The sequence below is a fragment of the Cyprinus carpio genome, chromosome B6, assembly GCF_018340385.1.
Source record: "Cyprinus carpio isolate SPL01 chromosome B6, ASM1834038v1, whole genome shotgun sequence".
Lineage (NCBI taxonomy): Eukaryota > Metazoa > Chordata > Actinopteri > Cypriniformes > Cyprinidae > Cyprinus > Cyprinus carpio.
This window is the reverse complement of record NC_056602.1, coordinates 16,474,768-16,501,265: the sequence shown is the minus strand read 5'-3', so window position 1 is coordinate 16,501,265 and position 26,498 is coordinate 16,474,768. Positions and strand designations below refer to the sequence as shown.

Below are 26,498 nucleotides of genomic sequence, written 5' to 3'. Positions count from 1 at the left end.
TTTGAATCGATTTTGCTTGACAATCCTCATATGGCTGCGGTTCTCTCGGTTGGTTGTGCAACTTTTTCTTCCACACTTTTTCCTTCCACTCAACTTTCCTTTAACATGCTTGGATACAGCACTCTGTGAACAGCCAGCTTCTTTGGCAATGGATGTTTGTGGCTTACCCTCCTTTTGAAGGGTGTCAATGATTGTCTTCTGGACAACTGTCAGATCAGCTGTCTTCCCCATGATTGTGTAGCCTAGTAAACCAAATCGAGAGACCATTTTGAAGGCTCAGGAAACCTTTGCAAGTCTTTTGAGTTAATTAGCTGATTGACATATCACCATATTCTAATTTGTTGAGATTGAATTGGTGGGGTTTTGTTAAATGTGAGCCAAAACCATTACAGTTAAAAGAACCAAAGACTTAAACTACTTCAGTCTGTGTGCACTGAATTTATTTAATACACAAGTTTCACAATTTGAGTTGAATTACTAAAATAAATAAACTTTTCCACAACATTCTAATTTACTGAGATGCACCTGTATATCTCAAGTGTAAGGAAAATATGATATTACTTTTTACTTGTTTGTTACAGCATATGACATTTGTAGTTATTAAATTAAACTTCTCTTAAAACACGTTTACCCTTTTTAGGCGCTTTACGTTAATGAAATCAACGTGACACTTTTTAATATTTTTAAGTGGTTTCCTTTTTCCTTCTTGTATTGACTTCAAATCTATAGTTGAACATGTATTTCTATGTGCCTTGTTACTGACATTACAGGAGTTATGAGGAAATTTGTCATAATGATATTAAAATATGCTAGGGTATATAAATATGTGACTTTGCCAAAATGTGAATCTATCAACTTCAAGCAGTGCAACCGTGTGATGAGGCCTTTGGCCCTCGTTTTTATTGAGGAGAGTTGCTTAATGAGGCTAAACATGGTGGAGGTGTTGGACCATAATGGGGACGGATGCTGCTCTGTCTGGAAGAGGGGGAGGCTGTTATTATAATTGATAGCCCTTACCGCTCACTCCCATTTCAAAGTTCATTAGCAGTGCTGCACTCCTCACGTCAAGCCTTCACAAGGTGCTTCTTGGTTCTCTCCAATGCAAGAGAGATTTATGGACTTTAAAAATACACTAGGAAATGAGATCATGGACTCTAAATCCCTCAAGATCCATAGATCCCTCTCAGTCCAACTTTCATTTTTGTCTTACTTTCATAGCTTTCAAATGAGGCAAAGCTGTCATTTACCCCCAGAGAAATACAAAAATACTTCAAATGCATTAAATGGAGCAGAGAGATTATAAAAATGTAATTTAAAACATTGTTAACATTGTTTTGTCAGATATGGAGGCTTCAAGCAAATGATGGCGGGGATACACTTAACTCTTTTTATGTGTACATGCCATCTGAGTGTGCTGAGGTGTGAGGTATTATAGACAGCAGACAGCTAATTATGGCTCTGTCAGAGTGCTGGTGGGGAGGTCACAGGGCCAATTCTGATTGACAGTAGAAGAAGCTCATTGTGTCTGATATATAGACTATACATAGAGTCCCTGCATGGAGTTTCCTGATCTCTGTTTAAAGGAACAGTATGTATTGCCTGTGCATTACCTGTCATGTTGTTTCAAAACTGTATGACTCACTTTCATCTGCAGCAGAGCCTGATTTTACCAAGTGGAACATCTTCCTGAATCAATATATTTGTTGACCCTGGAATAACACTGAGATTAACCAATCAGATTTGAAGTACCAGTTTATAGTTTTTGTGAAGTTTAGGCTTTTCTGTAGAATATTTTAATAATTTTTGTCCATCTTGGTTGTCAAAAAAACTGGACATTTCCTGCAATTTTACCGTAAAATTCAGCTAAAAGTATGGTTTGGGGAAGTGAAAAAGAAGACATATTATAATGTACAGTAAAATAACCATAATCTGAATTTCCGGAATCCCCTGTGTTACACAAAAGCAGGGATTTTTTTTTTTATATATAATATACAGTATGTGTGTGTGTATATATATATATATATATAGTTGATAAATTATGTTTATCATATAATTTTAGTGTCATAATGTTTTGTATTTTTGTGCACTTTTCTTTTAGTATATTATAGTGTATTCAAAACCTCCTGGGAAGTTGGGAAGTCATATAATTATGATATTGTGTTTATTCAAATCACTTGGAAGCAAGATGACAATGTATATTGTGCTGAATTTTTTAAGCTCTACAACTACAACATGATGAAAACAGAATGTGCATCAGGTGTAAACCATATTTACCTCAGCTTGTGCATACTTATGATGCACTTGGATTTATCATGTGGATTTCTCATTATGGTTTTGTGGTGGTAGCATATTATAAGGGTACAAAACAGATTTTAGTACTTTAGAATATTTACATTATATCAGTTAATGATATTTACATAATATAGACATCATATATCATCAGTTAATGATATATGATTTTTATTTTTTTTTTACTGTAAATTTAGGTTAATTCTATAAAACCTATAATGTTACAAAACTTCCTTTTTTGGGTGAATTATCCCAATTTGTAGTTATAGTTTAAGATTCAAAGGGAAACTGTGTAATAAAGTGATATTAATGGCTCAAGCTGCTGTCTTGATGTTTAAATACTGTTGAAAGCCGGTAGAGGGATTTCACAATATCCCACACAATACATAAAGCAATAACAAGCTGTAAAAGCAAGACCTGCTGTTGCACTTGTCATAACTATTCATTTAAAGCATCAATGGTGAATGAAATTAGCTTTCAAACTTTGGTCTGGTAGGCAGACAGTATTCATTATAGTGATAGATAGTCCAAGCATCTCTCTTCCTATTTTTCGCTTAGTTACGTAAATTTCAACTCAGGGACTATTTGTATTGGGTTAATGCTTTCTCTGTTTGTTTTTTACGATCAATAATCTAGCAGGATCATCAGTCTTACGTTACAGTACTACATGATTGAAAACAGGACAAAAGATCACTCAAATTTAACATGCACAAGCAGCAATTGTTTATGATTCAGTGTTGCAATTATAGACAATAATAAATCTTGCCCTCCTTTTTAATGAGTACAGGACGTCTAAGAAATCCCTCCAGTGTACTGAGTTACAACACAACTGACAATTACTGCAGTCTCCTAATCAGTTTATCCATATCCAGAGAGTTATTGTTTTAAAATTATCTTCAGTGACATATTGGTGACATTTACAAGAGAAATAAATGCCACTGAAATTTTGTTCCTGAAGCAACAGAATGCATTTTTTGGAAACATTTTCTACACTGTAAAAAGAATTCCGTAAAATTTATGGTAAAAAAAAACGGCAGCTGTGATTGCCGGAATTTTACTGTAAAAAATATGGTAGAAACATTTTAGGTTTTAACTTAAATTTTCACAGTTGAAATAAAACACTTTATGATGTTTTTTTGAAGTATTATAGTGATTGTTGCTCTGCTTTTAACCCATCCAAAGTGCACACACACAGCAGTGCTAACACACACACACACCGTGAACACACTCCCGGAGTAGTGGGCAACCATTTATGCTGCGGCGCCCGGGGAGCAGTTGGGGGTTCAGTGCCTTGCTCAAGGGCACCTCAGTCATGGTATTGAAGGTGGAGAGAGCACTGTACATTCACTCCCCCCAACTACAATTCCTGCCGGCCCGAGACTCAAACTCACAACCCTTGGATTGAAAGTCCAAATCTCTAACCGTTAGGCCACGACTTCCCCACAAAAATGTACAGTTAAATACCATAATTTCATTAACTGATATAATGTTAATATACCAACCTACTGAAGTACTGAAATCTGTTTTGTACCTTTTTAATACACTGATAACCACCAAATGCAGGGGGTGATGAGAAAGTCACATGATGAACCGAAGCCCATCACAAGGAGCTTTTAAATAATAACATATACAGAAGGTGCACAGTGTCATTCACACAGACACTAAAATATCACACAAAAACTGAAATAACGCAATAAACATTCATTAAACAACATTAGGTGTAATACACAACCCTAATATACAAAAGTGATAAGAAAAAACTAAGAAGAAACATGGTTATTTCAACCAAAAAACACCAAATTTGAAATGTAATGCAGGGAATTCTGGGAATATCAATTTACGGTTATTCACTGTAAATTATACAGTCTCTTTTACTTCCAAAAATGGTATACTTCCGTTAAATTACATTTAATGTCCATTACAGTTTTTCACCATATATAGTACAGGAATTTACTGTAAACCATTTAAAGGGGTCATATGATGCTTTTTTAAAGATCATTATTTTGTGTATTTGGTGTAACAGAATATGTTGACATGCTTTAATGTTCAAAAAACACATTATTTTTTCAAATACTGTACATTATTGTAGGTCCTCTATGCCCCGCCTCTCTCAAACGCGTTGTTTTCTACAAAGTCCCTCCTTCTGACAAGTGCAGTCTACTCTGATTGGCCAACTGACCCAGTGCATTGTGACTGGCTGAACATTGCAAGCACTCGTCGGAAATGTAACGCCCCTTTCCATAATCGTGAGCTTCAACTTTCAAAATAAATGTAAAGACAATAACGTCCTTAGTTTTACCATCAGTTCAAACCCGAAAGGGGAACAAAGTCGTGTGACAGACACAGTGATGAAGCTCTTTTGTGTTTGCAGTACACAAGCCATGGACGGTTAAGACAGCTGACTCCACTGTGTGACCCTCTCTCTCTCTCTCACACACACACGCGCACACACACACACAACGCAAAACTCCACATTTGTACAGTCATCAGCAAAAACTTAAACTAATAACAAAACATACTTATAGTAGCTGATTCAGAAGCGCCAGATTGTCGTAGCAAAATCAGAATTACCTCCTCTCCTAGGTTCATGGAACGGTCGTCCATGGTGTGTTGCTGTTCTGTTGTAAGTAATCTTAAAGATTCCTAAATGCATCTACTTTCATAAAGCCAAATAAAGTGGTTTTGCTTTCGCCTAGATACACACAGCATCTCCCTGACATGGCTGCTTCAACACTAACTGCGGTTACTGAAACCACGCCTTCTTTCTTTGCATGAACATTTGGGTAGCATTACGCAAATATTTCAACATAGTGATGTAGACATGTGGGGGGCGTGTTAGAACAAGCCATTTTAGGGGGGCGTGGCAGAGTCTTAACTTTGATAAAGAATATCTCTTTGGATTTGAGACTTTATTCCTTGTAACTTTACAGATCTTCTTCATGCACCAAGAGCTTGTAACACTCCAAAGAGAAAGTTTGAAAATTTTTTTAAATCGAATGATATGGTTTGTTTATGTGATTAATTCTGAATAAATGATTGCATTTATAAATTTTACATTTTATTTTTATTGTTTATTAGTTTAATTTTATATAAATATTAATTTTAATACTTTGATAAATGGAGCAACTGTTCAAAATATTTTTTTTTTTACCTCACATTTATGACAAAAATATCCAACAAACCATGTTTTAGAAAAAGATTACAGTCACCTCTGAATACTGAGTCATGTTAGTCAGTCAAAGTACCTACTAAGATTATTGCAGCAATAATTATTAAAACAATTCTCCTTTGTATCCTTTTAGCAAAATGAATGAAAAATTTGAGAAAAAAGATGAAAACAAAGTTAAAGTATTTGTCAGAAACCAAGGAGTGGGATGAGAAGTGTCAGCTGAATTTAGCAAAAGTGCTTTCCTTAGATCACTGATTTTGAACAAAACTAACTTTTCATTTGTAATTTTAATTTTTATATTTATGCTGTCAAAATAGAAAGCTGAAAGCAGCATATTGTATTTAGATGCATGCAGATCTATTATTATATTTTTAAGTTGTTACCAAAGCATAAATTAATAAAAGGTACCAATACGTACCATTTAAGGTAGATAAGAAACAAAGATGTACCTTTTAGTTTTTTAACTCTAGGGTAGCCTACCACCCGAGTAATAGCTTTGTACCTTTTTTCCTGAGAGTGATCACTTCCATGCATTCTGTTTTTGTTTTTTCCACAGCTCACCCAGACCTAGTGATGTCACTGGATACAGTCACTTTTTCCATTGGTTCTGGTCTGCTTGCAAGCCTGGAGTGTCATTGAGTGACATCAGCATTCCCATCCAGGCCTGGGAACCCTTACTTGGAGGTAACTCCTCTCAGCCATGCACCATAGATCTGTCACTGACATCACATGTCCTTATTACCAAGCAGCAGGCCACACAAACACAGACAGCAAACACAGGTAGGTCTCTGACTCTCATATGGGATAAATGATGATGCTGTTATGTTGACAGAAAACAATGAACACCTTTTAGACAGCTGTCAGACTGTATTCAAGGGCAGAATACTAACCCATCCCATGAAGCAATTCCCTATAGATTCAGTTACATGTCAACAGTATATTGTCCATTGGAATGGACAAAAATAGAGCTGAGTCCTACATTTTTAACATATTTATCATATTCAGAGTATTGTAAAAATCTTACTGCAGACACATTATTTGAATAAATGAAGATATCTATTCTTGCCCTCTCTTATAAATATTTCATTAATGTAATCACCATTTTTTAAAAATAAAATATTACATTTTAAGAACTGTTCCATTCTCTTGAAGAGATTCTCTTTTTAACAGAATTGACTTCTGTTAATAGGATAAGTACCCTCCAAACCATGTAGTTCCTATAATGTCAGTGTTTTTAGAAGTCAGGATGAATCTTTGTGTTATTATCTTTAGTTTGCTTACAACATGAATTTTTAGTGTACACTTTTAATTACTTAAAAAAAATTAATTAAGAAACATCATTTTTAAATTAAAGTCAGCACAGTGCCAGTTTATATATATATATATATATATATATATATATATATATATATATATATATATATATATATATATATAAACTGGTGAGGAAAATTGATTTGAAAAAGTAAAAACCCATTACTGTGACAAATTAAATGATGGACAGAAAAGTTTTATAACATGTTTTCATGTAAAATTTTCACGTTTAATTTAATTAAAATCATTTAAAATCTTTGGGAAAATACAACTACAAAGAAGATTAATATTCTATAATTATACAAGATTAATATTATATAAAATACATTTAATTGATAAAAATGACAGCAAAGACTTTTATACTCACAAAAAAAAATCTATTTATTTAAAAATAAATACTCGAAAAATACTAGGCAACACAACGGTGTATGTATATACACATGTTGATTATGTTTAAATATTCGATTATTAAAACATTTAAAATTATTCATTTTTCCATATTATGTGCATTTTATTATGTGCAATTATGTGCAATTTATTTTGTGATATAATTTTATATAATTTCATAGCCTATAATTTACATGCTTTTTTCTTAGTGAAGTCAAAAATACCTTTTACCTTTAGAAAAAAAAATGTTGCAGTTTATTTTTATTCTGCATGTTGTTCATTCTGCTGTGTTCACACCTTCTCACACCTCTGGCAACTGAATACTGTATTATGTAACAAAACAAATTTAAGTGGCGCCTCCTTGCTCCGAAGCTAAGAAGAACAACACACGAAGAGGAGGACCGAGACATATTCACTTGATTTAGTAAGTTAGTTGCTAGCTGAACAACATTAAAACGATGAGAACACCTGGACTGAGCATCTGTGAATGACGGAACCGGCTCCGCCTAAATCCGTTGGGCTGGGGAGAGGAGGGGGACGAACAGTCGACGAGGAGAGAAACTGTGTGTCTGATAAAGGAGGGAGGACTTGCTGAAGAATCAGACCAACTACGATAAAAACCCACAGAGCCACACCGGGGCTGAGATTATGACGTAAGCACGATCCTCGAGCGTTCAGCGCATCCATCGCGCTCCTCAGCAACTTGGTGAAGAGACTCGCCGGCGCGCGTGAAGCTCGGAAGCAGCTGCGCTCCAGCCTCCTCGCCTTATAAAGTACATCGATGACGAAAGCTATCGCGTGAGCGTAAATTCAGCACTTGGTTCAATAGACAGCTCCAGTGTGTCGGCTTCCCTAACTGGACTCAGTTTCAAGAGCAATTCTTTCAGTACTTTTTAGAACACTCTCGCACGTATGAACATTAGATTATATTTCTTGCTTTCATCTAACTGCGATCCATAGTCTGGGACCTTCTCCACTAAATATGTACCAGGGGCATTTGCAGGTAAGACTCTGCTCACATAAGACCTACAATACTTTTCTTTACGTTTATGATGGCTGTTATTTGAATTGATTTATAGTTCCACTTAAATCACTGGATTGCACTGGAAGCATGTTAGGTGCAATTCTTAAGTGATCAATGCATTAAAACAATATGCCAGAGCTTTATGAGTTAAGTTAGGTTTTGTCCTCCTCAAGATTATTGTTTGCTGTTGATGTTTGGTGTGTTCATTAATTGTATCCATGATATAAGATATATAAATGGCAGATAGGCCCTGAAATGGTGAGATATGCTATATTTATATATAAAGAAAATGCCAGTTTATGCATGAGTCATTAAGCAAACCAAAGAAATGTTAGACCAGTGCTGTTCATCTAGTTTAAATGATGCAGATGCCAGTTGGACAAATTAAAAGGTAAAATAAGCTGTCTGCAAAAAAGGAAGAAAAGCAAGTTTCCAGTTACAAAAACACTGGGATATAAACATTGCTTGTTGTGCTGTGGACTTACTGCTAAAAAATCACTCAGTTGCGCACTTTGTTGTAGGATCACCAATAGTAATTTACCCAACATTTTTTGTATCACCTGGGGAATAAAAAACAGGCCTACAGAGTTGAACTTGTAGAAGCAATCCATAAATCATGTTTTGTGCAAAATGAGACACATGGGGCTCTTTTGAACCTCTATTCTTACTACAGCAATTTGATTGTTACTATTTTATGAAGATCTCTTAATTACGTAACTGCTAAATTAAAGCAGGCAGCACTTTGTTTACCAAGTCTTAAAACTTCCAAATAATTTACCAGCTGAATATTTTATGACTTCTTTTACAGCTTCTTAGGAAACCAGAGTAGGTTTTTAATACCCTTTGTCTACGACAGATGTGGCTTCAGTTACCTTCATGTCACTTAGATAGTGATTGGCTTCACTATATTCGTTATATTTTCCATAATTCTTTTGACTGACCACAGACACCTACTTATCCTTGCACCTATGTGCATACACATCTATGTAACATGATGTACCATACGCAACATTGTACGAGTATAATTGTTCCATTGTGTTATTAATGTTCCAGGAGACAGAAAATGGATGTCTTTTCAGCACAAAGGTAATCGGACACTTGATAAGAGTCTCATATGGTCCTATTCATAACTGTTCTCTTCATGTTAGAGGCTTTTATTTCAGGCTTTGGGGAGTTAGGGAGAGTAAGATATCACATTTTCTCCGTCAGATAGGGAGGTAATTTAAGAGGAAATGTTCTGTCTGTGCAAAGCAGATGTTTTATCTGTCCTTCACTGGGCTCTTTGCAGCTCCTCCCCCCTAAACAGACACACTTATCTTGACAGTGACGGCTCATTCTCCCTTGAAGCCATCTCAGAGTATATGCTGTTTACTGTTTCGCTCCATTGTTGGTGAAAAAATGAGAATTGCTTTTCAGCACTTAGTTTTTGCTTTCTGCTGCATTTTATATTACAGGCAAACAGTTTGCATTTGCACATTATGTATAAATATACAAAACTGCATTGCCATGAAGAGTTCAAATCAAAATTCTAAGCAATAATTCATTGATACTTAAGTATACAAGAAAGTCAGAGTTGTTCAAAATGATCACACCTCCATTAACAGATGAATATGCTTTGCTGGTTTTCGCTGTTAAAAAAAGAAAACTTGGATTTCAAAGTTTGTGAGTACCTTTGCTGTATTAAACATCAGCATCTTACCACACTAGGGGGCATTGGAAATCAATATTTCACTCTGATCATTTTCATAGACCATATTTCTTTTAGGGGTAGAGTGTAAGTTCTGCCGTTTCATCTTCAACAACACAATACGATTTGATAATAATATATGTAAAAAACAATAAATTAAGAATTCAAAAGGAGTCTAATACTCAGTATTCTTCCTTCGCAAAAATGCAGAGTGTTTGCTCTATCTTATATTTCCTCTGTGACAATCTGTGCATTGATAGTACCTGCAGATAAATATCAAAGTAGCTATTTTAAGGGTCATTTGACCCATTTAAACCAAATATATCAGCTCACACCTCAGATGTAACAACACTTGTTATAATTACTATGAATAACTCCAGTTGCTTGGGTGATTCCTGGCCTTTACAGCCATACGGCTGTTTGAGATTAATTTGCAACACAGTGTGTTGCGTTCTCTATCAAACATGGGCATCACAAACAGTCCAAGTGCAGCTATCTGCGTGCGTAATGTGTCTATCTCACTCCGACTATCACTGAAATGCACCACGCTGTCTGGCCAAGACAAAGCACCTTTTGGAACGCTGGCAAAAATCTCCCTTGCCTTTTTACTTTTATATTACTTTAATTAGCAGAAGCATCTTCTGCATCTTCAGGATTTAATGGATTGTCTCTATACCTCTTTGCTCAGTTCAAGCTTTACTTGGCATTTTTGATCCAGAACCTGACATGTCTTTTTTTCATCTCATTTTCAGAAAAGCTTAGTTAGTGTCCGATTCCCTTCAGGATGAAACCCCTGTTACAGAATCCAATTAAGAATCATTGGTGTCACAGTTCAATATTCTATTAGCGTATCTCAGTTCTTATTTCTGTAAATCCATTTAATGCTTTCATAAATGGCAGAATACAACCATACAACCCTGAAATTAATCATAAAGTGGTTTAATTATGTATTATTATTTATAGGAGGCACTGAGACACTTCAGTGTTTGTATTACTCTGCTTATCAGTGTTTGCAATGTACCAGACTGTCATTACACGTCCTGCTTTGGCTTTATTTGTAAATATTTTGCTAGTGGAGCAGAATTAGACTTTAACTGGCCAAACTGTGTGTAAAATGTAAGTTACTCATTCTTGGATTGTATATAGAACTTTTAAAAAGGAATGGATTGTATAAACTGTATAACAAGCAATACCATACTTCCATTCATGGCTCAGTGCAAGGCCATACTGGTTTTATGAAAAAGGTGTGATGCTGTATTTTTTTTTTAATTATATTTCCATTTATAACTATAATAGAAAGGCAAGGTGAGATACAATACTTCACTTAAAGTAATTTGTACTGCTAGCTAACAATTGGCCATTACCCTCAACAGAGCCTCTGTAAAGCATTTACTGTGCTCTGTCAGCCTTTTTTCAAATATAAAATTATATATAAATGCAACGTTATCCTCCCATTTTCTAAATTGCCTGCCTAATGGGTATCTCATAGAGCTGCTGTGTTGTGTATAATCCCTTGGTGTAGCTTTGCCTTGTGAATAGAGTCTCTCTGATTTCCCACAGGTGTGCAGATACAGTTCTGTCAGATGTTTTCCTACCATGTGGCTCTGATAGGCTGACAGGCATGTAGTCTGTTGGCTTTTTCATGTTGCATCCCTGGCTTTGACAGTGGTAGTGCTTTTGCCAAGGAGGTGAAGAGCAGTTCATCTCGGGCTCAGAAAAAGTGATTGAGACATGCTTGTGTGACACCTCTGCGAGTGTGAAATATGCAGCCCAGACTGCAGCACGCTGAGATGAGGGGGGCTCACAGAGACCCTACAATTGTGACAGCTATTGATTTATGTGAGAGGGTATCAATATGACCTTTCAGGGCCTTTCCCAATAGAAACGCCTGAGAAAGAAAAAGACAGATACTTTTAGAGAGTCTCTATCCTCTGAATATTAATGTAATAAGCATAGATTAATCCTTCGTGGGCTAATGAAGGTTAGATAAATGGTGTTACAAGCAGTGCTGCTAAACACGTGATGAAATTACAAGCAAATTATAATAGTGCCCTGCTGGAAACAGCACACTTTAAAGAAATAGAACAGCTCTTAGTTAACTATAAAAAAAAAAAAATCAAGAGATTTTTTTTGTGTATTGTAGCCAAACATCAATTCATGCAAATTTCAGCTCTACTCAAACATTTCTCTGAGGTTTAGGCTTTTACAAAATTAAAAGATGGCTGGTTCATTTGCTAATGGATCTCGAAAGCATTTACTTTCGAAATAGATGAAATTTCTGTCATCTTCAAAAATGAAAACTGTTATCATTTACTCACCCCCATGTCATTTCAATCTTGTATGCATTCCTTTCTTTTGTGAAGCGTAAACAAAGATACTGTGTTACGAAGAATGTTGGTAACCAAACAGTTGTGGTTCCTTTTAACTTTCGTTGCATGGACAAAAAATCCAATAGAAGTCAATGGGAACCAAACCTGTCTGTAATCATTTACTCACCCTGATGTCGTTCAAAACATGTAAAGCTTCTTTTATCTCTCAGTTCACCCCAAAATGAAAAATTCTCTTGCTTGCTCACCAGGCCAATGTTGTAAGGCTTACTTTCTTCTGCATAGCAAGAATATATTTTGAGGTCTTTTCAGCTGTTTACAGCCAATCATGTTTGTGTCACCATATTTTATTTAATTTGTATATGTGTGCTTTGATGTATATATGTGTGGTTTGATTTTGAAATATCTCTTTTTATTATAAAAAAAGACTATGTGGCTTTAGAAGACTTGCAATATAGCAGTTAAGCTGTATGAAGTATTTTCACGCTCCCTTTTTGTCTACTATGGAAGTCAGTGGACTCCAAATTGCTGAATTTCCAAAAAGACAAACAGCTAAAACAGTTTTCAAAATATATTCTCTTGTATTGCACAGAAGAAATGAATGTATATGAGTTTGAAATGACATGAGTATGAGCAAATCTTCATTTTTGGGTAAACTGTTCCTTTAAAAGAAAGGTTATGGCTGATCTGTTAGAATCAACTTTTGATTAATTTGCAATGAAAAGCATCATTCATTCATTGCTTTGTACACTGCATTTTACTAAAGTAGAGTGTCAGGCAAGCTGGTGGGTACCTTTATTACACAAAGACTCAGACATGTTTACGTAGCTCAGCTGGTTCAGCATGATTCATACAATGCCAAGGTCATGGGTTCAGTTCCCACTGAACATGCATACTGCTAAAAAAAAAATGTATTGCTCGAGTGCGGTGTAATTCACTTTGGTTGTGACACCTTGCGTGTTATGACTGTATTTTAGCTTACACAATCAGTTTGTCTAGCTGTTGAGAGTACATATGTCTCTCAGTATCAGTCACAATAATACCAAAATCCTGTTGATAAAGTCCAGAAGAAGGACAGCGTAATAGAGAGGGACATGTGGCAGCCTTTCAAATAAAATCAATAGACCATCTGTCTCACTCAAGGTGTGCTTCTTGACAGGGGGTATTTTTACATCACCGATGAGGAGGATATCGCTGCTACCGTTTGATTTGAGTTTTGCATGTCCGGCTCAACTCTTAAACCTAAATTCCTGAAGAAACAAACAGACAAGGGACTATTTTGTCCTTTTCCTGTTAGAGTTGATTAGGCTGAATGTGTCATGTCTCTCATGGACACTTATCTGAGAGGACAAAACTCAAGGCCAGCGGGGAAAACAATCAGTGGGAGATACTTAGAGGGAAAAGAGAGTCAGGAGAATCAGACCGGAGCAGGCGGAATAAGTGATAGTGTTCACTTTTCCCCAGAGAATATGTGAGCAGCCTTTGTCGAATCTTTATCTCATTTTAGTGTGTGATGGTCCGTCTGACTCTGTCACTTCTGTAAAGGCAGTAAATAAATGATGAGGGTCTTACATGAGAGATGTTCGCGCTGTTACGTAATGCATAAATAGAGGGTAATTAATATATAATAAATTAGAAATGTTAAAATTTTATGGGTGGAGGGAAAGTCGCAAGGCCAGTGAAAGACTTTCATCAAGAAGCTGCTTCTGATTTACTCAGTGTGTGGCGAAAGCTTAGGGAAAAGTATATTGGAAAAACATGAAACCGGAGTGCAATGTTGCATGCCTGTTTTTTTTTTCTTGAGGATTCAAAGACAGGAACATATTACAGTGTTTTTTTAATGATCATGAATTTAAATATGATGGTATGCAGTATGAACTGGAGCCAAATGAGGTCACCATTGAGGGAATAGGAAATTTACACATCCTATCCCATAATTCAAAAGAATCTCAGTAGAAGCTTGGGATGAGGAGCTATAGTGAAATGAGCAGGTCAGTTAGGAACAATTCCTTTGAGCTTCAAATCCAAACTTATTGCGAGAAGTAGGGCAGTTTCCACCGTCCCTGCGTGGTGCCTCATCCATCTCTAAGTGCAGCCTATAGATACAATCGCTCTGCCTTCATCAGGGTCCATGGTGGACTCATCAGCTATAGGCGTTATATGAGGCTAGTCATCAGAGAAGGCAGGATGTGCTTTGGCACTGGAAAATTTGGACAGACAAATATGGACCCACATCTAATCTCTTTGAAGTGGCACCAATTCTAGCAGAGGTGTAGCAGCCATAGTAACTGGGCAAACTTGACCCCCAACCCCCCACTTTGTTTTGCTTTGTTTTGTCTTGTGTCTTTTGTGTTTTGGTTTTGGTTTTTGTTTCATGTTTTTTATTTTGTTTGCTTGTTTCATGTTTTTTATTTTGTTTGTTTGTTCTGTGTTTCATGTTTTGTTTGATTTTGTTTATTGTATGTTTTATTTTATTTTGGAATGTGCATTTAGTTAGAGCTCTCCATAAAATGGCCACCAATATACACATTTATCTTTAGTTCTGTGTGTTAGCTTGAAAATTTGCCCAGTCAGTTTACAACTGAGAGACAAAAGTAGAGGTGCAGAAAAATAATAAACCCTAGAATTCTTCTTTCTTTAGTTTCTAATATCTCTATAGCAACCCTTCCTAAAAACAAAGAGAACGCAATTTCATCATGCAATTACTGCACTTTCCAATGAACAATTATGGACATCTTATATCTATCAATTATGGACATCTTATCTTCATCTATCCACTCTTTTCGCATGCTCTCTCTCCCTCTCTTTCTCCCTCCCTTTCTCTCTCTCTACCATTGCTAATTAGCTGAACCAAACCATTCTGGAAACTAGTCCACAGAGATCAGAGGGAAAAACAAACAGAGACTTCTCTGATTTTTCAAATTAATGTTTAAGGCTTTATGTGACACAAAATTGTCTCAAAACTCTATTACATAACATTTGGTGGAAGCAACAGCATCTGAGAGAATCTTGATAAATCAAGATAATTGCTGTAGAAGAAGGTGAGCCTAATTGCATAAAGTGAGACTAGCTTAACTGAGGGTGTGGATGTAGTCAGATTTCTTCTTTTTGATGTTTGAAGATTTATGGTAGAGATGTGAATTTTATTCATCACACAGCAAGCGGTCTTCAGTTGTAATTGAATCAAAACCCTGACTAGATTCCAGATACTTAAACCTTTGTTGCTGAGGCTAGTACATAGCAGCTTAAAAGGCACATTTTATAACACAGGAGACATTAAAGGGAAAAAAATATGAAACATCATCACATTCACTCACCCACATGTCTTTCTAAACCTGTTTGAATTTTTTCTCGGAGTTTTCAGCTGATTTTAAACTGCTCTCTTCCATAGAACAGTGGAACTCAAGCTTCAAAAAGGAAACACACACACACACACACACACACACACACACACACACACACACACACACACACACGTGTACAGTACTTGTTTATGCTACATTGTGGGGACATTTGGTAGTTATAGTAAAACCTGAAAGTTTTGACATTGTGGGGACCAGCCTTCAGTCCCCACGAGGGAAAAAAAATTATTAAAAATAGTAAATGATGTATACCTGAAAGTGTAACAATGCAAACAGTTTTTCTGTAAGGGGTAGTTGTAGGGTTAGTGGATAGAAAATATCATTTGGTCAGTATAAAAGTAATAGAAGTCTATGGAAAGTCCCCACAATTAACAGAAACACACACACACACACACACACACACACACACACACACACACACACACACACACATACACTAGTTATTGACTGAAAATAATCTGCCATGGTCACCATTCAATTTCATTGTATGGAAAAGCTGCTTTCTGTTATACAGTAATATATATATATATAAATATAAATATATATATATATATATATATATATATATATATATATATATATATATATATAATATCTTCAGCTCCATTTAACACATTTTTGTGTGTCTGAATGCAAAACCATTGTTCCACCAAGTCAAAGTTAAATTATTCAAATTGAGGTGCAAAAAAATAATGTAAGAAAGGCTAATTCAGACTTTTGGCATCCTGAAGAGCATGAAACAGTTTATTGGACACAGTGTTTTAGTATATGCGCTGTAAACTGGCACTTCCTGTTAAATAGAGCAGGGAACAAGGAATCAGACCTTGATAAATATGCATATTAACCCTAATATGCCAACCAAAACATTGTTGCACTGCCATTACAGGGGGCACAGTACAGAAAGCAACAACAACACTGGCAGGCAGTTTGGGGTTTACCTCAGTAGAGGGCTTTTTAAAGAGACTCAAGGATACATCAGCAGGGTGCAGTGCCTCCAGCACAGCTGTGACCCAAACCCTTGCCTGGTCCCATCTGTTCCACACAAGCTCACATGTGCTGAGGTCAAGTGGTGCTGGCATGATGAATTCCCCACTCAGAAACAGAGGAGATCATGCTGCATGCAGTAGAAAAGGTCAAAGGGCAACATCCTATCCATCCTTTACAGACTTCTTCATGAAAAATGGAAGATGTGTCCATGTTTGACAGGAGTGTAATGCAAACAGGAAGGACATAGATAGGGATAGGACAGACTTTATGGCATAGGTGTATGATGTAGTAGATTGATGAGATTGCAAAACAGAAAAATAACATTTGCTACATGGCACACCACATTGGGCTGAAGTGTTGAAACCGAAGCGCTCTTCCAAAACCCAGTGAACTGCCTACGGATGCAGCATTTTAGGCATCATATGGGCCCTCCTGAGGCAAAATCTGTTCCAAAAGGTGGGCATCTTAATTACTCTGCTTCCTAAGATACTTTGCTTTGGCCAAATTCTGACACATTGCATGTATCCTTTATGGAGAAGCCAATCCCATGATGCATTATGACATGCTCAGAAATGATTTGATCATTCATAAGTCTGAAATTATTAAGATTTTATTGTTTTTAAAAGAAGTCTCTTAAATTCACATTTATTTGGTAAAAAATACAGTAAAATAGTGATGTATAAAATATTATTAGAATTTAAAGCTGTTTTCTAATACGTTTTAATATGTAACTGAGAAAAAGCTAAAATTTTAGCAGCCATTGCTCTAGGTTTAGTGTCACATGTGCTTTCAGAAATCATTTTAATATGCTGATTTGATTATCAAGAACAATTTCTTCTATGTATGTACTGTATACTATCAATGTTGAAAACAGTGCTACTTAATATTTTTGTTCAAAAGACCAGCATTCATTTGAAATATAAATATTTAATAAATATTAACATTATTATAAATGTCTGTAATGCCACTTTTAATCAATTTAGTCTTGCTCAATAAAACTATTAATTTCTATGAAAAACATACTGACTTCAAAATTTTTGGTAGTGTAAGTATATTCATATTTAATTAGATACTGAAAAGTATCAATACATTATTCAAGTGTAATCAAAAGAGAACTTTATCCAATATTTCTTTATGCTTTTATCCAATATTCTGGGAGTATTATGCCATTACCTTAGCAAAATGCTAACACCAGACTCTAGAGAAATCAATTAGAAGTTGAGTCTTCCATGCTATTATTTGTGTGTTGTGTAGACTAAAATACAACCATAAAGAATTTTTGTGTAAACTGTTCATAAAATAATTTGTCCAAATGTTGTTTTTAAATTCATTCTGCTTGTTTTTCAAGGAAAAAAAGGTCATTTGTAATGCCTTAATCTGCCTTGAAAATGCCTTAAAGAGAATTAATCACAAGTTGGGTTAACAATAAAAATAAAACACTCCACATAAATCCCTCTGAAAAACTCTTCTTAGGGAGGGTAAACGAAAAAAAAAGAAAAAAAAGAGGACTGTTGACAGCATGGCCGACATGATTTAGAGCTCTGCAAACAGCAGCACGTGTTTCTATTTCGGTCTGATAAAACAGCTCATCTTTTGGTCACCTCTGATGAGCTGATCCTCTTAAATCACTCACGGTCCTCAAATACTTAAAATCCAAGCACAGGCAGCTAGCAGTGTTTGCACCAGTCACTTGTAATCTTTGAAAAACAGATCACTGACTGACTGCACACCTATATGAGAGAGAACAAGAGCGGTTGGTTGTATTACAAACACAGACACAAGACATTGGCCTACATGCACATTTCCACCAGGTGTTCACGGATACAATGTGTGAGTGTGATTGTGTTTGTCTGAGAGGGCTGGACTGACCCCTAAGCACACAGTCTGGCTCTACTGTCATGGGGCTTGACTAGTCGAGACACAGATGGCTCTCTCAGGTAATGGCTGTGTAGTGTGTGAGGACTTTCTCTATGGAATTCCTTCTGCTGAAACAGCTTGTTTTTCCAGTCAAACTCACTTCTTCCTGAAGCTTGTACTTCCAGCACATTAAGACAAGTACACACCACAATAAATCTAACCACTGATGCCACAGCACTCATTTCCCTCCATTTATATTTAGCTGGGGGGTTGATATATATAGCCTCTTATGGCCCCTATCAATCACACATATTTGTAATATTATAATATAATATATATAGGACTGTTTTTTTTTTTTGTAAACTATATTTGCATTATTAAATAAATTAAATTCATTCCTCCTAAATTATCTAATACTAATATTAATTAAAACTAACACCTTCATTTAAAATTACATGACCCAGTTGTCTAGACTTGAACATATCTACTATTATAATTACCCAATACTTTGCTATGTCAGCATTTATGACAAGCACTTATGTCATAAGCATTTCTAGGCAATGCTAGAGAGCTACAAAAAAGAAGCCGAAAACAATTATAATCTTACAATCAGTTTAAAAGGTCATGTTTTAGTGTCACAACCAGTTTGCATTACTCTAGAGATATCCTACTAAATTGGATGATGTGAGTGCATCTATAGAAATAGCTCCTTATACAGAGAGCAGTTGAGCATGGCAGATAATTCCTTTGGTGGCAGGGGGCTGTTTGTCAGCAAATAGAGTAAAGTGGATTCTTGACGCCAGTGAGGAACCAGTACATTATTGTTTGCTTAGTGGAACAAATTGAGTGGTAACAGATAAAAAGAAAATCACTTACAATCCAATGGGGAAATGTTTGAATAAATTTTATCTAAAATAATTAAGGCAGAGGCTACTGTATTTACTCAAAGTCATAAAGTGAGACAGATGGTATTTGCACACGGTGTTAATACATTATGCTTTTAGTAACACCTTTTATAACTTAGGCTACCATTTACTATTTACAATATTTTACAACAATATCTCTTATATTTATATCTGTTAATCTGCAATATACCACTGTTCAAAAATTTAGGATCTATAAGTTTGTTCGTTTTTTTTTTTTTTGGAAATAAATTAATACTTTTATTCAGCAAGGATGCATTTGATCAAACGTGACAGTAAAGACATTATAATGTTACAATTTCAAATGAATGCTGCTATTTTGAACTTTGTATTCATCAAAGAATCCTGAAAAAAATGTATCACAGCTTTCACAACACCAAGTCAGCATATTAGAATGATTTCTGAAATATCATGTGAAATTGAAAACTGAAGTAATGGCTGCTGAATATTCAGCTTTGCATCACATGTACAAATTACATTTTGAAATACATTAAAACAAAAAACAGTTACAAGATTTGTAATAATATTTCACAATTATTGCATATGTATAATTTCAGTATTTACATAGGTTCCAGATATATTATTTGTGTAATTTATGAACGGTGTAAAAAAGCAGTACATTTCCTGTACCCTCCAGAATCTCCAGCATCCAGACTACATTCAATCATAGTTCACCGTCACGCTGTGTGGCCAGTGCTACAACGAACACAAAATCACTCACCATCAATGACAAAATGTGAATTCCATTAAAGATTTTGTATGACGACAATGATCTACATTCATAAACCGACCTCATGAATTCTGATGTTGCATACATTTTAATGTCAGACACGTCCCTTGCAGGCTGAACAGACCCAAATGATCTCTGCCTGTCATGGTATACCAGTCCAACTAGCAAACCCTCAAGCAGTGGACCATGTCAATTATATCCCATCCTCAGGCACAGATTCTATCCAGTGTGGTCTGCCAAGGCAAAGGTCAGTCGTGACCCGGGCCCTGGCACGAAAATGCTGAAAGCATAGAAAAACAGCTGTGCCCTAAGTCATTTATTCGATTTAGTCTTCACATTGATAATACTTTGGATCTTCTTGTATTCTTAAAGTGTTAGTTCACCCAAAAATGAAAATTCTGTCATTGATTACTCACCCTCATGATATTTTTGGTGAAATCCAAGAGCTTTCTGACCCTGCATAGACAGCAACGAAACTACCATGGTACTCTCGTGAACACATGTAGAAGACTGACGCGGAAGAAAAGAAACTGTTGAATAAAGTCATTGTTTTTTTTATTATTTTTTTTAGTGCACAAAAAGTATTCTCGTAGCTTCATAAAATTAAGGTTGAACCACTGATGTCACATGGACTATTTTATCGATGTCCTTACTACTTTCTGGGCCTTGAACGTGATAGTTGCATTGCTGTCTATAGAGGGTTCATATTACAGTTTTTCTCAGTCACTTTGGTGCATTTCTCAAATCAGAAATGAAATACTCAAAACTGCTTGTACAACCTCCACATCATCTAGTCATTTATAAAACCAGTCATAAAACCAGTTTCTCATTCTTTTGAACAAGTTGCGATTGCTTTTGTACATTCATGCGATTGATTATGCACATTTATCTGTGGTTTCCTACATTATCAGTTGCTAATGTCATGCTGCTCAAAATGTATTATATAGTTTTCTGTGCAATATTCTTACCCCTCAAAACATCTAGTCTTTAGTTCATTGTATAAGTCATTAAATTCAAAATGGTTCATCTAGTTGTCATAAACTGCCAAGCAAATGTTTTTCTTTGTTGTTTTTGTTTTTTTACAAAACAGCTCAAAGGTTCATCTCATAAATCTTCAGCTGGAAAGCATATACTGTATAGACAGAGGACAACACAAGACATCTGACAGTGGACTTATTTTTTTTTTTTCATCTTTGTGCCCATATTTCTTTTTCCTTTTCTATATCACAATGACATTGTAAAGGTTTTTTTTGTTTTGTTTTTTTGGTCAGACCACTAGTAAAAGTGTATCTTGGAATTCTATCCAGTCTCTTTCAATCAATATCCCACATACAGTAATGTGTAAATTTGTACTTTTGAAATGGCTATATGGCATACATAAGCATATGGCATACTGTTCAGTACAGTAACTGTCATCCAAAATGTTGCCATAGTTTACATCAGAACATCCCTCCAGAGTACACTGTTATATTGACAACATGACTAAGCAATTTGACTGTCTTATCCATACACAATGACACAAGGACTTGGCATTCTGATGGCACTGACATGTTCATTGTCACAGATATTTATTTTTGAGAGATGAACTAAGGATTTTGAGTAAGAGACTGGCTTTTGGTAATGTAATCCATGGTGTTTTGCTATTTGTACGAGTTGTTTTGAGAAATGCACTTACTGTTTTGCAAATGTCAACAATGATTCGAGAAATGTACCAAAGCGACTGAGAAAAACTAAGTTCATACGGAGTTTTCAAATTAAGATAGTTTTGATGAAATCAAAATATTTTTGTTTATTTTTTGTATATTTATTTTTATCTAAATATTTTTGAAATTTGTGTTCTGAAGATGAACAAAGGTCTTTCGGGTTTGGACATGAGGATGAGTAATTAATGACAGAATTTTTAGTTTTGGGTGAACTAACACTTTAATTAATCTTAATTATCTAAACTGTTTTTTATTGTCTTTAACATGTGTGCTATTTTCCCCAGTACATTGTAATAGTCAACTAATTTGAGGCTGGTGAAATAGTGACAACTGCCAACCCAGAGACATTACAGGAGCTTAACAACAAAGCTGTTTGACTGAAAAAAAGGAGTAGAACATTGTTCGCAGTGGCTTAGATAACATTCTAGTTGCATAAAAACATATTGCACCTTTAAATTGCAATCTGATGTTCTCCGCCACGTATTGTATTGATAATAAATAAAACAGCTGGTGATGAACTCACTTGGTAATTGCTACTTGAGGGGAAATAAGTTTATGCTCAATCATTTCCCAACTTCATTCAATGTAGTTCTGAATTGCCTTGCATCACATTTGTGACATGCCGCGTTGTTTTAGGAAATGAGGATGGATAGCATGATTACCCGGATCTCTCCGTGACTGGTGCAATCAAGACCATGGTACTTGTCTAATCTCAAATGGAGCCTTTGCACTCCATTGCAGCCACGAAGACAAGTCTAACAAAATGGCCCTCCGCAATGAAGTCCTCAGCAGAGTTCCAGTGATTAGCTTATGCAGATTGACATTTACTTGGCCGTGGGAGAGCTCGCTTCTTACGCTCTCTATCAAAAAAGCATTCGACTGAAAACACAGCCTCGTAGCTCTAGCCTCTATCATTTGTCACCCCCAAAATGTATGCCCCTCTTCCCAACCTCCTGAGACTGATTGCCACCAGCACTTCTTGTTTTTTCTCTCACTTGGAAGAATATTGCTGATGAACAGCTCAAATCATGCAGTGCACATCTTTCATTTGGAGTGATGGAGAAGGAACAAGAACGAAAAGAAGCTGATGATGAAGTTCTTTTTCATCTTTGAGTGTGTTATGCACACCTGAAAGCAGGTTTGTAACTCCATACCGTGAGATCAATAGGTGGAAGGGGGCCAACATCCGGTCTAAAACTGTCCCAGTTGTTAAGGGGGGACGCCGTGGGTTTCCAGTGCCTTCAGTAAGGACAAATATCACATTACCGAGATGCCCCTGCAACACAATTCCTGAGTACCACATATTGATCCGAGCTGTTGGGCTTACGCACTAAACTAAACACTTTCACGGAGTTCTGGCACACAAGATCTCTTGTTTCCAATCACTGTGCTATATTTAGTAATGGCGTGGTCCCTATAGCAGGCCTCATTTGGCCCATACGTGCCTTCATCAACGATAGTCCTGCATGGGTTTGTAATGGATGTAATTTAACATTGTTAAATTATTTTCAGTAAAATGTGCAAGGGCTGGGATATCAGTAGATTTACACATGCTCTATGTCAGTGCATTTCATTAATAAGATGCACTCCCTCGAGAGGATGACCCCCACAGATAAACTAAAACCATGATCATGGTGGTTTTTAAAGTGGCCGGTTTTTTCTTTGCCCTTTTGCCATTTCATAAATGGGTTTGTGATGCAAAGGAGAGGTACAATGGGATTGAACTGTTCCAACTTCTACACAATCCACCATTCAATACAGAAAGGAATTAAGAACACCAGTTCCATTCAGTTTCACAATTTGAATTTAGGTTATTGCAAAACTGCAGTTTAAATTTGAATACAAGGAAGTATTATAGAAAGGATTTATATTGGCTTACATTATAGTATATTACAATAGCCAGTACAATAGAACGAACAAAAGATAGATAGATAGATAGATAGATAGATAGATAGATAGATAGATAGATAGATAGATAGATAGATAGATATTCATGCTTTATATTGTGAACCCAAGTAGGACAACATTTGCCATATTTTGCAAGCACTTCTTTGAGTAAATGTTGATGGACTGTCACAACCAACAATCTTTTCTCACAGATGCTGAATAGCCTGCTACACTTTTGTCTGATGAAATTCATGGCAATTGACCAAAAACAACACTATTGTTATAGGAAGCATAGCCGCCAATAGACATTTTAATAAAGCATTCTAATAGCCTAATAAAATCATTGGAATTAGAATTTATTCTATTCTAATCTATAAAGACAAAATGTAATAATGTAATTTGTTTGCACCCAATGTTCAGCAATATATTTTCATATATTTTATTCCTGTATCACAAACAATTATACAGGTTTTGAACAACATGAAGGTGAGTAAAATATGACAGATTTTTTATTTTATTTTCTATTTTGGGTTTAAATATCCCTTTAACATAATCGGTACATGCCTCCAAATTTGCGTTCCTCTGGTCTGCTGATAAAAGGGAATTACAATTAGGAAATCATGGCAATAAATGGCCATTCAGTGTCCATTCAGGTCAAGATTTCTGATTGCACCATGTTCCTGATGCATTGTCGAGTATGTGAAATGGGTTTAATGAGTCTGTCTGGTGGTACTCTGCTGGCGGAGAGCAGCTCTGACGGCGTCATGTGCAGCTGTGAATACAACCAAGTGATTTCAAAGCAATCTGACGTGGTGCCCATGAAAACAGAGGCGATAAAGCCAGCACCGGTATCTGGCCCCTCTCAGCATTACGTGTGAATGGTTTGTGTTCTCCTAATCTGCTTTCCAGATGTGTGGCTTAGGGCTGCCATATCAGGACATCAAGCTTCCTGACAAAGCTGCCCTGATGCCAGCCGAGGCCAAGCGATTCAGCAGGGCTTGTGACAAGCACCCAGCTGGTTAATGCCTGTGTCTCAGGCAAGGCATAACACCCAATCAAAGCTGTCCTCCCATTAGAAATGTGGAAGGGCTCTGGCCACTTTGTTACAGATGTCAGGGTGGATTATGATGGGATTGAGGTCAACATGTTTGTGATAGCATGTAGTAACTTTGGTATATGGATTCTAATCCTGACCATATTTTACATTTAACAGGCAATATGTGCTCATGAACCTTGGAAGCTACTGTGGGACCTGGAAGAAGGGTGAACATGGATATATAAAAATCAACATATATATAATTTAACAGGCAATATGTGCTCATGAACCTTGGAAGCTACTGTGGGAGCTGGAATATATATATATATATATATATATATATATATATATATATATATATATATTTTTCATGATGGGGACCTTCCATTAACTTGAACCTGTTGTTTTTATATTGAGCTAATTATATTTTTCTATAACTTCATAGAAGGCTTTCTGTATTTAGGTTAAGATTTTAGCATTTAGTTTATTTAGCTATGTATGTATTTACCATTGCACAATAGTCTCCCACAATGGTGATTTCAGGTTCTAATGTCCTTATGTAAAACCAGTAAATACAGTAAAGTAAAACCTGATCCACACACACATAGAGAGAGAGACAAACACACAAAACATCCTTTGTCAAATGTGAACAGATCAATGTTCTCAGCTTTTCCTCATAATGCCAGCTGCAAGGAATTAATTTCTAGATCCCAAAACATTGTCTTGTAGGTGGTTAACTATGCACTGCTGCCATGCTCCATGTTGATTTTAAATTTTGCAGGACTTTTATTATTCACACATTGTAAAGTTGAAATGTGTAGTTTTTCTCTTAAAGGTTTATTTTTCTACCAGAACTCTCTCAATATTTTGTTCTGCAGAGCAAGTATGGACTTACTACTGGCAATAGATAACAGATATAGACAAGTGGAGCTGGGGGAGGTGGAATGTTTAATTTGTTTATTTATTTCTTTATTTTTACATTTTCTTTAAAAAACCACAACAATGTATTATTCCATATTGTATATTATATAAATAAAATGTCTATCCTTTTTTTTTTCTATTTTCTGTTGTTTTTTTAAGTGCCAATGTTTGAAAGGGTGATTTCTTTAAGCCAATCACTGTAACTACCATGTGAGTGATTACTCTATATTAGACTTCACTGCAGCAGGAAAAATATGCTGCAGTGAATAATCCATTTCACGCTGTTAAGAACCATCATATTGGACACTTTTGAAATAACAATCATGCTATAATGACATTTTTGTGATTTATATGTTACTTATGGAGAATTTTCATCCAATAAAATTTCACAGCTACTTTTAGATGGCTCTCAATGGAGAAACATTTTGCATGCATAGCAGTGTAATCTAGGGGCAAAATACAGAGAGCTAACCAACCAAAACCTCCAGGTTTAACCCATTTAAGCTGATATGCCATCAAGTTGCACATGATATGTGATGATAAAAGGGTAATCAACCAATCATAGTGTCCTGAAGGCAGTGACTCCTTTCACATGGTTTTGACTGTATTACATCCTCTTAGATGAACTCCATGCTTTAGGACTGCAATGAGAAAGCTGCACCAAGCTGAAGAGAGGCAAAAGAGACATGAGACATAAATTACTCTCTATTTTTGTGCAAAATACCACACACACACACACACACACACACACACACACACACACATAATTTTGCCAATTATTTTGTTAAATAACATTTAAACCACTGCTTCCTGTGCCATTGTATTATTTGCTTTATGCTATAATATGTGCTACTAACTATAGTATAGCACTGAACTTCTAAAAAAATCAATCTGC

General features: G+C 35.8%; 1 protein-coding gene across 1 annotated transcript in view; it reads left to right on the top strand.

Moving 5' to 3' along the window:
- Positions 1-7,349: 7,349 nt before the first annotated feature.
- Positions 7,350-26,498, top strand: part of pex5la (peroxisomal biogenesis factor 5-like a) — a 68,291-nt gene continuing 49,142 nt past the window's right edge. The window contains exon 1 of the mRNA XM_042725903.1: positions 7,350-8,162. Coding sequence (XP_042581837.1) covers positions 8,142-8,162 — 21 coding nt within the window. The 5' untranslated portion in view covers positions 7,350-8,141. The remainder of the gene's footprint in view (positions 8,163-26,498) is intronic.